Consider the following 14,969-nt stretch of genomic DNA (forward strand, 5'->3'; position numbering starts at 1 on the left):
CTATTCCTGCTTATTACAATAAACCTGAAGAGTATCCAGGTTTTAATTTTCAAAAAACTTTCATAACCTCTCCTTGGTACCAAGGCTTTCCATTTTGAGGTAGACGAACAGAAAGAAAAGTGTCTTACTCCAAACCTTTTTTCTTCCTGTCTGAACCTAAAATAAGCAGGTAAATCTTTACGGACTTTGGCTGAAATGTGTTCAGATGGCTCCTAAGCATTAGCCAGCTGAAATGTTATCAAGATGCTCCTGATCTTTATTGAAACAAACATAACGAAACTGCCAAAGGAGGATAACAGTTTCTCCTTAGCTCAGAGATCCAACCTTTAGACTCAGGGGAAATTGAATTTAACCCATGAGAACCCATGGGGACATCAGTATAACAGAAAAATATCAGAAATAGATTCTGTTATCCACTTGGTTTGTGGTAAAATACACATGATTTTATTTTTAAGAAAAAATGGGTTCTTATGGGTTAAAGCAAGCTTACAACTTTGTGTTGTCAAGTAGATTTTTGGTGTGTTTTTTAGAATTGGTGCTGAAAGTGAAGCTCAGTCACAAGAATCAGCTTCTTTTCACTTTTGTGCCAGACAAGCCCAGACACTTCCCACTGACAGCAACTATCAGGCACCATATCGTCTCAATAAGGTGTTGGATGAACGACCAGCACATCACATGCTTGAATGATGACAAACTATAATAGGATGCTGTGGTGTGTTTTCTTTTTAAAGTGTCAGTCCATGACACTTGGAATTCAGAGGAACAAAGACAGTACAGTAACTAATAACAACAAAACTCAGCAGTGCGATTGATGACAGCAGGGTAAGCTTCTTTTATCTAAATTGTAGGATTGTACCGCTGCACCGTGAGCCCACCACAAGCATCCATAAACACTATAACAACAGAAGCATTGGAGGATAAAATGGTTCTGGTTATTCAACCTTTCACCGAGCAGCCTAGCCTGTTGCAATTAAAAATATTTAGTAAATAAAGATCTCATTATTTATACCACCTTGGTTTTAGTTTTCTGTCTGATTCATCTTTTTTATTTGGTTCATGTTTTAGAATTGTCCCTTTTAGTTTTCTTCTGCATAAATGGCTAAACCAAAGAGTCAGATTCACTTAAATATAAGTGGTGCAACCCCATTATTAGTTTTAAAAAGAAACCTCTAATGGAAATCAGGGGCATCCATTCAGAGCTTAAAAATCAATCCATTGGTCTAATCGATATATACCCTCTGTTCCCAAAGAAACCAAAAGGTGCATTAAGAAGCATTTTTTTCTATTGTAATTTCCTGCATAGTCAAGTTTTCAAAATATTTCTAAAAAGTAAAGAATCACTTGGTAATTTGAAAGAAGTTGTAAATATCACTGAAGTTGGAGCACCTCTCTGTAAATGTAAATGTTGTCTGACTGTTGATTTGTTTTTCAGAGAGAGATAAATCATTCTGTTTTCTTATTTGCCCTTTAGTTATAATGTACTGTATGTGACTGCCATTTCTTCTGTTTTTCATTAGTAACACCTGTCAATCTCAGAGTGGTTTTAGATAAAAAAAGATGTTATTAATACATATATATTTATATTTGAAACAGGTTTATTTTGTTTTATTATTTAAATACTGGTTTAGTGGTTTGCACCCTCACCTCACAGCTGAAAGACCCTAGTTCGAACCCTGAATGGGTCCTTTTTGTTTGGCATTTGCATGTTCTCCTGTTTTTGTTTATTTCTTTCCAGCTTCCTCCTACAGTCCAAAGCCATGCTTCATAGGTTATTTGGTAACTTTAATTGTCAGTGCGTGTTGTCTGTCTCCGTGTGGTCTCGTAATGGACTGGCAAACTGTTCAGGGTGTACTTCACCTTTGCCAAACCACTGCTGGGCAGGCTCCAGGAACCCCATGACTCTAAATAAGCAGGTATATAAAATGGATATATGGGTTAAAATACTTAAAGATTAACGCCATTGATCACCTTTCAGATTAACCAAGGTTTGCTTGATCAGTCATTGCAAAAGTTCATCCAAGGAAATAAAGACATGACATGTCAGAACCAAACAGCTAGTAGTAATTCAGAACAAGTTGGAAAAATCTAAACAAATCAACAAGGCTCTTCACCCTCAGACACTGAAAGTATGTGTGGGAGTACACTTGTAGCAACAATGAACAGACGATCATGTAATGGATTTGATTTAGATCTCTGAATATAACCTCAGTTTACAATTTGTTTTTCAAACACGTGTAACAGGTATATCAGAGAGTAGACAAATGCAGCTAAATCTGACATCAACAATACAGAAAAAGAGACAGGGAGTTTGCTTGTTTCCGACAGTCGCGCTCCTGCAGTTTTACAGCGTTAGAGCGACTTGTTTACACTTTCCTCGGGAAAATGAAAAACCTATACAAAGCAATAAATCAGGTGGCATTTTTCATTTCTGTCTTTGTCACGGTTGTTTTGGCCCATCACCGAGAAGCACCTATTATAGGAACTGAACAGTCAACAATTCTGACTTTTTTTTTTAAATTCTGTTTCATTTATGACCACATGCCACTCTCTGCACCTGCAACAATGAATTAAAAGGTCTCATGCGACTCATGCTTTCTGTTGCACTCTTTGCATAACATATGCTGTTGTGATTAAACCTGATTCTGGGATTTGATTATGAAAACACCAGGTGTGTTCTGGGATATTTGGAAAAGAGCTGTGTGTGGTCACATTATTTGGTCCCCTCATTGATGACAGAATTTGGAAACCAGGTCACAGAGTTTTACAAAGTAACACTGATTGACCGCCAGCTCACACATTTTTTGGAGGCGCTTTTCTTGGGTCACTGTAAAAAAGTTTCTTCAAGTTTTACAGAATTACCCTGAACTTTTAGAATAATTGCCCAGTTTGAACCTCATGCTATGTTCTTTAAGCTGGTGCCGTCTCCTCTTTGGTTTATCTCTTCTTTCTGATGCTCATTGTGTCCTTAGACTTAGTGCCTATAATGGATGTGTCAGTTTTGTGCACATCTAAATGTGCATAAGGCTGATGGTTGAGGAGCAGACTTCAATCCCATTCCCTGAGCTCCCCTTCAACATCACCCATGGGCTTTGTTTTTATCCCCATCCACAGCTCCCTGTTAAGCTCCTTGCCCAGTTTGCATATGCGCAGGGCAACAGCGATGAACGCACAGTGCACCCTGAAGCCTTCTGTGATCCAAATTTACACCGCCTTGCCCTTATTCCCACTGCCAATTTCTCCCCTGCATGCTTGTCAGCGTGTGCAGTGCAAGGCTTATGAAGGGAGAACAAGGCTTGGCTGTTTTCCCTGCTCACTCTGCCATCAGAAGTCCCTGAGGTATACTCCTCTTACTGCTTCTTTACAGCCTCAGGCTTTTTTCAAAGAGCGAGAGACAGTTGCTCTTGCCCTCCTTCCTGCGAACCTTTTCTGAAAATATTCTGCGGGATTGTTTTTTAGGTTTGGAAATTTTAAGCTGAATGATGCATGCTTCAATACGCTGGAAGTTTACAAGAATATACTATTATTGCAAGTCAGAGTTCAGCCCACTGCCTATTCGGACTCATTACTTAAAAAATGCATTTGGGGACTTTAATGGCTTCCTAGTCAAATTTCATTAGGCGAATGTTGGCTTAATTTTTCTGGAATTCTGAAATGTAATTTTAAAGTTTAGGAGGTAGAAACGTAACCACGAGGCGGCCCAAGCCATGGTGTCATTGGGCCCATCTTGCTCGGATAAATACAGGATGGGCATCTGATGTAAAAAAAAAAAAAAAGAAGAGGAAGTTAGGAAGTGATCTAAAAACCTAGATGAGTAATCAAAAAGACTTGACATTCATTATACAGTAATTAACTTCATTATTTAATACGTTGAGTTAAAATATTTTATTTCCTATATTTATTTAGTAGGTTTTCTATGAAGCCCGTAAAGGGACGTAGAAGTAAAAATTAATAAAGTACTGGTTTCTCTTGCGAACCAGATATTATTTGGTTAGCATAAGACACTGGATATAAAAAAAGTAACACTGGTTTACTTTCATATGCATCAGAAAACAATTTGGTTGCTTACCAGATCGTTTCTCAGCAGTTTTCCTGGTTTCTCTCTTAGGTTATAAGGTATCTTAGCTCTTTTCGTTCACTCATTTGCAATTTTTCTTGCTTCACAAACAGGGCACTTAGTGGATATCGCATTGCTGTTCAAGTGTCTGAAATATATTCACGGTCATTTAACAATGATAAAATGTGACCAGAATGCTTTTAATAGACGTAATGCCTGCTTTTTGCAGTAAGGTCTGGCAAGCAAAGTGGCTCTTTCTCGGTGCAGAAGATGCAAGATGCTTTCCTCAAAGTGCAAAACAAACCTGTAAAAAACAGAGTCTGAGAAAGGGTTCATATCTGAATGTGGGAAAAAAAACGTAGCATTGTGGATATTCATGAGCCACCTAGGTGGTTGATTTTTTTCAGGGAGTTTATGTTATAAAGATAATAACAATTTAAAAAATTTTTAAATAATACAAAAAGGCTGGTTTCAACACATTGATGCTTATTTATGCAAATTGTGCATCAAACCACTTTGGCTCCAAAACTACCTTAATTTAGCAGCTACATTAAAGCAAAACTTGAAGTGAAATTGTTTTATAGCTGGAAATAAATTCAGGCATCAAGTGGTCAAGAACCTTTTTTTCTACATCCATATTTTACTGTAACATGTTTAAAATGCAGGGTTATTTGTAGGGATTTGCTTCTGTCCAATTCCCATTTTAGAAACAGAAAATGTAACTGACCAAAACAAGCCAAGAAAAATAGCAGCTTTATGTGAGCGTATAAACGTAACCCAATCATCTAAAAGCACAAGATTACCTTTTAGATTAATTCTCTGCGTTTTTAAAAATGTTTTACTGTTGATTGAAAATGTTTTACTTGCTTCCTTCAAATTAATTGTTTCAGTGAACAGATTCTGAGTGTCGTCATGGAAATGACTTGCATACTTACACTCATATGTATCATGCCCCGGCAGGTTAATGAGGAGCCGCCCAACATGGAGAACGGCTGTTAGGGGGCCAATTGACTCTCATTAATGATTCTTACAGCAGATCATACTGAATCCCCAGTGACACATCACTTAGGATCCATTTGTGTTTGTGTGTGGGACAGACAGATGGAGCTGGTTTTTATGGGGCTGCCTTTATCTGCATGTTGACCTGGTGTTTTTCTTTTTTCTCGTAAATAATCGCCTCTGTCTTTTTCACCTTCAGTCTTGCTTTTTGCCTCTCAGTCAGTTTATCTGTGAAATTTTATTCAGGCAGAAAAAAGTGAAATAAACAACAGGATGCTTTCCACTTGAAGCAGCAACTGACACAGACAGCCTCTCTGAGTGGATAATGACTGACTGCTGGGTGCAACAACATGGATTAGAGTGCAGTTTAGATGGTTTCAGCCACAGATTGTGGAGGCACTTAAAATGAGCACAGGCAGACTATGGCCAGTCCAGTTGGATTAACGTAATGAGGGACTGGTGTGGAATGGGTCCTGATGGTTTATGTGAGGTTATCTCTGCTCAGCGGCTTCATCCTGGTTGGTTGACCGCTTTAAAACAGAAAAGAACCATCAAGCTTTGGGATTGACAGGTCATAATGTGGGATCATGAGCCATGTTTGATTGTTTTTTTGCTGCGGCTTTAGAACAGATGGACACGCTACATTTACAGCAACTGTACTTAAGCAGCACTTCAAAATGTGCCAGCCAGAGCGCTTGGCAAATAAAACCAGCAGGAACATTTTCATGACACTAATATTATTTATGAAATTCCAACTTTCCATTTCATGATTATAGTTTGACACAGTGCTGGGAAATGTGTCTGCGCTGAGACAAAATGTGTGACATTCAAAAAACCAAAATAATAATTGAAATAAAACAAAACCTGAAAGAAAATAAGTAAAAAGAAAAAAAAAAGCTATTTTTGTCAATTTTTTTTGGTTACAAATAAAATAGTGCCCATGCTGCTATAAAGGGCAACAAAATCTATTGAGTATTGCACTTAGACTTTGCACTGGAAGTAAATGATGAAATGTCACAGTACTATTAAAAGGTAATAGTACTCTGACATCCTAGTTTTTCAGGAAAGCTCTTTAGAAGGGCTGAAATGCACATTTCAAACAGCGATATTTCAAAATGCTTCATTGGAAATCAGCATGAGGTCAGGGTGAGCCTCTTCAGAATCACAGTTCAGCGATTTATTTAGGCAGATCTCAAAACAAGCAAATACTAAACAGGTTCTTCTCCATTTGTAATACTTTATAATTTACTGTACCAATCATGACTGATGGTCCAACAAACTGTCATGCTGAAAATCAGAGCTCCAGTAGTGAAGTATTTACAATTTTAACACCAGATAACCCCAAAAATGATCAAAGTTAAATTATTGTTTTTACGACACACTTAAGTTTATAACATATAAGTACTAATGTGAGTTTTCACAATTATAAAATAATTGACATTTTCTTTTAATCAAAACTCAAGTTATCAGCTACAACCTGATTTTAAGGAATCCCAGCCTTACTGATTATTTTCTCAGTTTTTTTGTTTTTGTTTAAGACCAACCTGAGAATAAAAAAGGGGTAAATACTGAAGTTGGGAAAACATAGTAAACAGAAGTAAACATAGTCTCTAACTGAATGAGCTATAAAAAGAAAATTCTCCACTCGCTCCATGAAACCTTCGAGTTCAGGTCTTCTAACAGAGGCCTGGGAGCTTGAGGGTACAGCAGAGTTTCTTAGCTGTTCCGTGAGACTTCATTCCTCTACAGAGATCTCAGATTTTGTTCATGGAATCTGTTCCAGCATGTTCTAGCTACATGAGGGACCACTGTTGCCTTCACTTTCCACTCTTATGCTGATCTCATCTCATCCCTTGGTATTTCTCAATCTTGTCACATTCCTTCTCCCTGATGTTACTTTCTTTTGGGATTGCTACATCTATCAACATGGCCTTCTTCCTCTTCTTCTCTGGACTATGTCTTGTCTGTTGGCCAATTCTATTTTGTCCATCTGGAAGTCCCACAAGATCTTAGCTTGATTGCTGTCAACTGCTTTAGAGGTGTTTCCCATCTCGACGTGGGGACTTCCAACTTATACTCAACACAGATGTTAATGCCTCTCTGCTAATGTGTTCTTCCAGGTATGCCCTACCTGCTAGAATCTTACACCCTGCTGTTATATGCTGGATTGTCACAGATGCATCTTTGCTCAGCCTGTACATGGAGTCCTGCTCCCTGTAGTAGATCCTGATCTCTCTTGTACTTACAGTCCACTCCTGTGATAACATGTTCAATGTACTGTTTTTGAGTCCAGTTCTGTCTGTTCTATTTGCTGGTGGTAGATAGATACAGAGTAGGGATTTGTCCTTCCATGATGATTACTGCTCTTCTTCCTCCAGTTTCTGCTGCTTGAAGTATCCACTAAGCACATCAACACTTGAAGCCACATTTCTGATGTAACATTGGATTTTTGTTTCATCTTGGGTAATAGATCTGGCGCTTACACATAATCAATCTCTTTCCTTCTGCTTACTGTACAGTCAGGGTGTTGGATTTGGGGTGAAACCCTCCAAGAATTGGAAGAAGCTTCCATTGTGTTGTGTCAGTGGCCTCTATTTCCTCTTTTAGCCGTATAGGAAACCCAATTGTTCCTGACATTTGAATGGGAAAACAGAGCGAACTGCTGTTATTAGCATTGAAATATTCTAGGTTAAACACATTTTTATTTTACATATTTATTGACATATGCATTAAACCTTTAAACATGTGATCTGTGACTCATTCAGCTCCTCATTAGATACCATTGTGCTCCTGTCATGTTAAAGGAGAGCTATCTGAATCTGAATCTGGATCTGTGACCAGCAAAACAACACAAGGGTGCCTGGATTGAAAGAGCACAATGCAGCTTTGTGGAAGCAGCGACACGCCTCATTAGCTGCACCACAACCTGGTTATCTGATCTCCATTCAGCCTGACTTGTGCCAACGGTTGGACCTCATGACTCCCCTCAGAATCAAAGGCAGGTGTGTCAAACTTCCTGCCAAAGCCACGGCTCATGACAATGAGGTGCCAGAGAGGTGCTAACAATAGAAACTGGAGACAGTTGTTTGAAACCTTCATAACAAGGGACAGTCTGCAATGATTATGTGCAGGAGATGAGATCTCCTTTAGTGATGTGCTAACATTTTTATCACAAAGGTGTCACTGTCTGAGCTTTCCTGGTATTAAAATGTGTTTGAATGCAACCTCAATGAAAAATCTACATATTTAACTTTTTTCTTGACTTTTGGGAGTTTGCTTTAGCCTCTTGGATTTTTCAAATATTCTTTTTTTCAATTTTGCACAGAGCAGGAAACTGCCAAAATGTTGGTCTTTGAAAGGGCTTTTTTACACCTAAAAGCAGCATCTGTGCATCAGCAGCTCAGCTTTGGTCTCATCGTCATTCCCATGTTTCAAATGTTCTCGGGGAAACTTCAGACTGACTTTGATGACCTGCTGTGTGAACAGCAGTCTTTTTTCACCTTGAAGGTGAAATCATCTTTGCACATATCTCGCACAAAATGTAAAGACTTCCCCTTTCCTCATTTTAGGAAAATGGTTTGTTTTCAAATCATTTGCTCTAGTAGTAATACAAAGTATGCAAAATGTAGTTCATCTGTCCTATTCAATATAAAACATAGTCCCTCAATTAAGATTAAAATGCCAATTAACATCGATGATCATTTTAATATTCAGTTATCTATATCATTTTTTGTCTAGTGTTTCACTTATCTGTTTAAAACTAGTTTTCTACACAAATACCATTAAATTATTCAAGAGTATTCATTAAAAAAACATCTTCCTTCGCTTCAAAACGTTTTGATTAATTATTTGGCTTATTTCATGCAATTAAAGAAAAATAACAATGGAAATAAAGACAATGAATAAATAAAAATACTCCTACGGATCTAGTTGTGATAATAATTCATGAATTTGATTAGAAAATAAATAGAAGAGAACCCTGCGTTATAATTACTCATAATTACTGAGTTTGAGTTTTCAAATAAAGTTTGATTATTGCTTGAAAAGGAATGGGAAAAACAAATTTGTGTAACCCCACCCCTATTTGTGTTTCACTGAACTTTTATTGACTTAAATCTTTTAATACAGTTGCCATAATTCAGTTCTAAGCATCTATTTCAAGTTGTGAAGCTTTTTCATAAACATGTTTCATAGGTAAATAGGTTACTCTAAATTGTCCATATAGATGTGAATGTGAGTGTGCATGGGTGTGTGATTTGTGGCCCTGCGACAGACTGTGCAGGGTGTCCCCTGCCTTCGCCCACAAGTGGCTGTGATAGGCTCAGGCATCCCTGTGATCCCAAAAGAAACAAAATGGGTTTAGAAGATGAATGAATGAATGATGAATACCTTTTTATTTCTTTTTAACTTAGGAAGATAAATAGATTGATGAAAAGCTCTGGGATTAACACAGACAAGCCTTATGTTAAATGTAGAATTTCAGTTCAGAGAAATTATTTATCATCTTAAGGGAATGCTGGTAGTTTTAAAAGCACAAAAGAACTGGAGGTCACAAAAGTACTGCAGTCTTCTTCAGAAAAAGAGAAATATTTCCTTTTAAAGATTCTGGAGCTCTTGTGTATAACAAGTACTTAAACGTTGCACAGAAGTTTAGAGAAGTTTTGGCTGCAAAGATGAAGACAGCCTCAGGCAAAGAACAAGTGAAAAAGTCAAGGCCATATCACAGGTTTCATGACAAGAATTTTATTTTCTTTTTTTTTTTTTATTACATTTTGCATTAAATTAAAGAGGTTTTTTTCCATTTCTTTACAACATACATTAAGCTGTGAATCAGATGTTAAGGAAGTGGAGAGAACAGGGCAAAAAACTTTGTGACATCACAATACTTTACAAGCTTACAAAGTTCAAAAGTTTGAAAGGTTGACAGTAGAGTTGGTTTGCGTCTAGTAGCAGTGTATTATAACAAAGGTGAGAGACAAAAAGGCACACACTAAAGAACCTCACTGTCCACAGCAGGCTTCACACATCAGTCCTAAAACCATCTTTAAAAGTCTTTAAACCTTCCTCTGATATCAAAACGCTTGATGCTCTCATTACTTGGTTCACTTGTCCCTACAGGAATGGAACCTTCAACCTTCACACAGAGAGAGGTCGCATTGCTCACATTCTGTGAGGATATGTGAATCCCCCCCCCCCCCCCCCGACTCTCTAAACTAAATATTTTTAAAACAGAAATATTTAGTTTGGAGCTTTTTAAGAGCTGGGAAGTCAGTGGTTCACACACTGAATGCACTGGAGGGTGAAAAAAGCTGTGAATGTTTCTGAAGTGAAAGCACTTTAATGGCTAATCTCGGGCCACATGTATTTTGAAGGTTTACTGAATTGCTGGGATAACTGTCTTAGCTGCCCACCCAGACTGATCCAAACACAGCACCTTGGCTTTGGCCCGTGCTTTTGACCTGTTTTTCCAGTTGCAACCAAACTCTTAAGCGTTTCTGCACACATGCAAATCCAGTAACAGATCCTACATGTCCTTGTTTTAGCTGTGGATGGAGACATTGTTGGCTTTCTTCCATTGAGAAAAACAAGAAAAACTTTGACCTATCTACACATACAACTAGGGAGTGCTTCTCTGGTTTTGAAGTGTTATAGTGACAGTGGGGTGATCAATAAAAATCCCAGAGTCAATGAACAATACAAACAAAAATATTACTAGCCAAACTCTCAGCAACTCCTAAGGCCTTGATAATGAGAGTTAGTGAAGCGACATAAAAAAAATGTCCTCAGATTGTTTTTTCTTACAAAAAAGGGGTTAATTAGGGTACGCGTTTCACTACTGTTGATTTGATGTCAACTTTCATCACAGGAACCAGCCTGTTCATACACCTGCCTAAGGAATGACTGCACAGAAGTAGCTGTGAAGTCTGTTAGTACACTGGGGCCAAACACGTGTCTCCAAATGTATGATGCTGCGGTGCTGTTGTCGCATTTTTATTGCAGTGCACCAGGCAGACACGTTTGCCTTTTTAATGAAAAACGAATGTTCCATCAGTCAATCAGTTCACCATCACTCCAAACAGACAGACAGCCAAAAACCAACAAAAAAAAAAAAAAAAAACAATACTAGGACTTTTAGCTTGTAGAAAACTGAAAATCGGAAACGCTCACAACGTCTTCATCGAAACTGCCAGCACAACAAAAATGCTTGCTTTAAGCCTTTAATGGCACAATCAGAAAAGAACCACAAAGATTAGTGTGCATGTTTGTGCGTGTGTCTGTGTGAGTGCAAGTGTTTTAATCTGTAGGAGAGAAGAAGCAGATGGAGGTAGGGACAACCCCTTCCACTCCATCCTCTGGATCGTCCGTGTGTTATGTCTAAGGACCGGTATGACAATAATAACACCTACATTCTTGAATTGCATTTTTATCAAACCAGGAAAATATAATGTAAGAAAAATAAAATTAAAAAAAGTACAACAAGTAGACAAAGTTAACAGCTATTAAAAAAACACATTGTCACTACTTTAGGGTGTAAGGCACAAATTTACATGTGGAAAAAGAAGCAGGAGATACAGATGTTCTGTTGTTTTCATTTTCATCTGCTCACCTGTGTGACACCATGGATGATTCGTGCACAGCTTCAATTTGGTGTCTGTAGACCTTCCAGTAATTTTGCATAACCGCATATATATATATTTGTTTCTAAATGTACTAATAAATATATACGCAGGATGCAACATTGGGCTGGAACTGAGGAGCAGCATCAGGGAAAATGTTCCTGACTCCAACTCAACCACAGTGCTAATTGGGAGGGGGGGATGCTCATTGGAGGAGTGAAAGGTCGTCTTTTCTGATTGGTCTCAACAATGGAAACTCTGGTCCTTAAAGGTGAAAGTCCTGGTCTGGCACAGTTTAAATAAATATCTCCTCCTTGCTGCAGAAGTCACGTATACCTCAAGTTGTAGGTCCCACTGAGCACGCAGTAAGACCTGGTTGACCTTCAGTCAACAAGAAAGTTCTACTGGCTCCAGTTTAATGACTTTAAATATGTTTCTCATTTGTTTAATCAATATTAAAACATCTCTTCTTTGCCTTGTTCCTGAACGAGCCTGGAAAGTCTTTTTTTTTCATTTTCCTTTTTTTTTAAAGCACTTATTAAAAATAAATACAACAGGCTATTACTATTAACAGTCACGTGTTATTCAGTAACCAGTACAGTAAAGGATTCCTCCGGCCAGGCTTTAGGTCAAACCCAGGCAGGCTTGATTGCTGTAACACTGAGAGGCGTTTCACAGTTTCCAACAGAACTCAAGCAGCTGAGTGTCTTTGAAGTCCATCTTTCTTAGTTCTTGCTCCCATAGATTCTCCAGTTGTCATTGTACTGTACAGCAATTATTCTCCAGCGTGCTTTCGTCTTGTGTGCTTTTATTGGCACGTTTAAGAAGTCGCGGTGACCAAAGACAAGGCGCACAAGACAGCCACCGCCTCAAATGCTACACAGTGCCAACAGTTTCAGGGACAGGCGTCCACTTTTCTTCAGTAGCACACATTCCCGTATGTGTTTTCAGTGGAACTGGGCACCAGCCAGAGCATGAGCTCAATGATGGCATTAACAGACAACAACCATTTTATATGTACATATTTATATAAAAAGAAAGTGTTTTCTTAGAAAAAAAAAAACTTTTCCACTGTACTGTACACCAAAAACAAACAAGCCAAAGCACGAAAGAGGAGATATATGTTGTACAGTATTCCCTGTTATTTTCTTTCCTTCTTTCAGAAAACAACTTTCAGTGCTGTCTGTTCACATTGGACTGATAGAATAACAAGCTGACTATGTGCCAGATTCACTGGACTTGACTTTTGTTGAGAGTGAGACTACAGAGGGTTTAGGAGGGACGTCAGGCCTGAGGTGTTTGACACCTGTTCGAGGCAGTGAACCATAGGAGCTCATTCCGGGCTGCCTTGACAGCGAAACGCCCTGTGCTGTCATTTGTATTGAGTCCACCCTCTGGGGTGCAGGTGGTGGGGTCTCCACACGGAAGCTGTGATGTCTTGCCAAATGGGAGGAATTAGATGAGTTGGTGTTGTGCTTCTTGAGGGCAGAGGACCCGGAAGCAGCAGATGCAGATCCTTTCCGGAGGCCATAGACTGATGAGTGGACCTCCAAGCGTTTGCCCATCTGTGGGACAGCAGGGGGGATGGTGAGAGAAGCTTCTCGCTGTGGCACACGAGGTGGCAGCATCCCATCTGGATCAACGTTTAGGTTGTGACAGGGATTCTTTACTGTCTTGTACTCAAGAGTGGCTCCCTGGTCATCCATAATGCTGTGGGCCACATTTAGATCACTATGATGAGGTTGCTCTACATATTCATGCTGGTAGGACTGCTGCAGATGAGGCTGAAGCTGGTGCTGATGCTGCGGAAGGGGCAACACCACCACACTGGGGATGTGTCCTGGCGATGCCCTCAGGGGTAAGTCTGTGGAGATGACTGGAGAGCCCATGGAAGGCATGTCCTTGGTGCAAGCGTTGATGATATTTTGATTTCTTTCCCACTCACGACTTCCCCGGCTGGTCTTACGGCGTGGCTGCATGGGCGTGGATTCAGGTGTTGGCAGAGCAGCAAAGTCCAGGTGGTGCTGCTCCGCTTTTATCAGCATCTTCCCATTTGGCGTCAGTCGCCCATTGTGTATGAGAGGGGTGAGAATCGCCTCCGGGCGACCCTCTTTTCCCTGCATCTCAAACAGACCAGTAAGCTTGGTCACACTGTTCATTGATCCTCGTCGGGAGTGCAGGTGCAGGTTGTCCTTTTCCTTGCGGCCTGCCAGGTCGATGTCTCGCCGCCGGTGGTCGCAGACGCAGTAGACAATTAGGCCTGAGAAGAAGGCGCCCATGGCAAATGCCAGGATGACAGCTATGGCCAGCAGGGTCACGGGAACCAGCTGGTCACGACCCTTCTGGTAGCTCTCACGGATCACGCCTAAGGAGACACAATCACAAAAGGAATTGAGCCCTTAAACACAAGGACACTTTGCAGAACCTTGTGTTGGAGACAAAAAAAGATCTGTTACCCAAGACAGTATATGACAAATCAAAGTGGAGAGAACAGGAGTTAGCTGTAAAGAATAAAAGACATATTCTGACTAAAAATATTAGATTTTAACGTCTTTTTTCATGAATGTAAATGGGAAAAAGGATTTATTTCATAATAAAGAGCTGATACTCAAAAAGATAAATATTAGCTTGAAGTAACAAATGGGATTTTTTTTTCAGTGAATCCAATCATGGGCTGTAAATGTTTTGGAGGGGTGATTAGAATTCTCATTTTAAATCCCAGATAAAACCGTCGCCTGGAATGAAAGAGATGAGAGCTCAGATAAAGAAGACTGCAATACCCTTTCTTCTTATGGATGCAAATGTTAGAATTTTCATAATGCTTGGATTCAATCTCGTGAATCCCAGAGAACACATGAAAAAGCCTCTGATTAGGTGCTAAATCCAATGAGCTGTATCATCACTGTCATGTGAAAGCATGTCTTATTTAAATAAAGCCAGAGAGGCACCATGATATAGCAAATCAAAGATAATTCAATAACAGCAGCTGCAAAGTATTTAAAGGGCTGGGTTGGGGGGTCAGAGTAAGAAATTGTGTGTGAAAAAATAGGGTCACCATGAATGGAAATGTGGATGTGCAGATTTTATTTACGGATAATGACCTACAGCCTTTTGGAGGATGTAGACATCTGAGAGAGCATGCTGTACTGAAGCTTAAAGAGACCAGTCCACAGCAAAACTGATTTATTATTCCCTCATGACCCACGTCCAACACATCGGCTACCACAGACAGGATTAGGCAGGTGGACTTGATCACATGAAAGAACCTCTGTGAGCACGACTGGTTTTGATGCATGCAT

General features: G+C 39.4%; 1 protein-coding gene across 9 annotated transcripts in view; it reads right to left on the reverse strand.

Annotated features, from left to right (window-relative positions):
* Nucleotides 1-9,804: 9,804 nt before the first annotated feature.
* sema6a (semaphorin 6A) overlaps nucleotides 9,805-14,969 on the reverse strand; it is a 108,071-nt gene continuing 102,906 nt past the window's right edge. For all 9 annotated transcript variants that reach the window (XM_023958294.1, XM_023958297.1, XM_023958298.1 and 6 more), the window contains one exon: nucleotides 9,805-14,035. In XM_023958294.1, coding sequence (XP_023814062.1) covers nucleotides 12,888-14,035 — 1,148 coding nt within the window. In that variant the 3' untranslated portion in view covers nucleotides 9,805-12,887. The remainder of the gene's footprint in view (nucleotides 14,036-14,969) is intronic.

Source organism: Oryzias latipes, chromosome 9 (genome assembly GCF_002234675.1).
Source record: "Oryzias latipes chromosome 9, ASM223467v1".
In the NCBI taxonomy this organism is placed as follows: Eukaryota; Metazoa; Chordata; class Actinopteri; order Beloniformes; family Adrianichthyidae; genus Oryzias; species Oryzias latipes.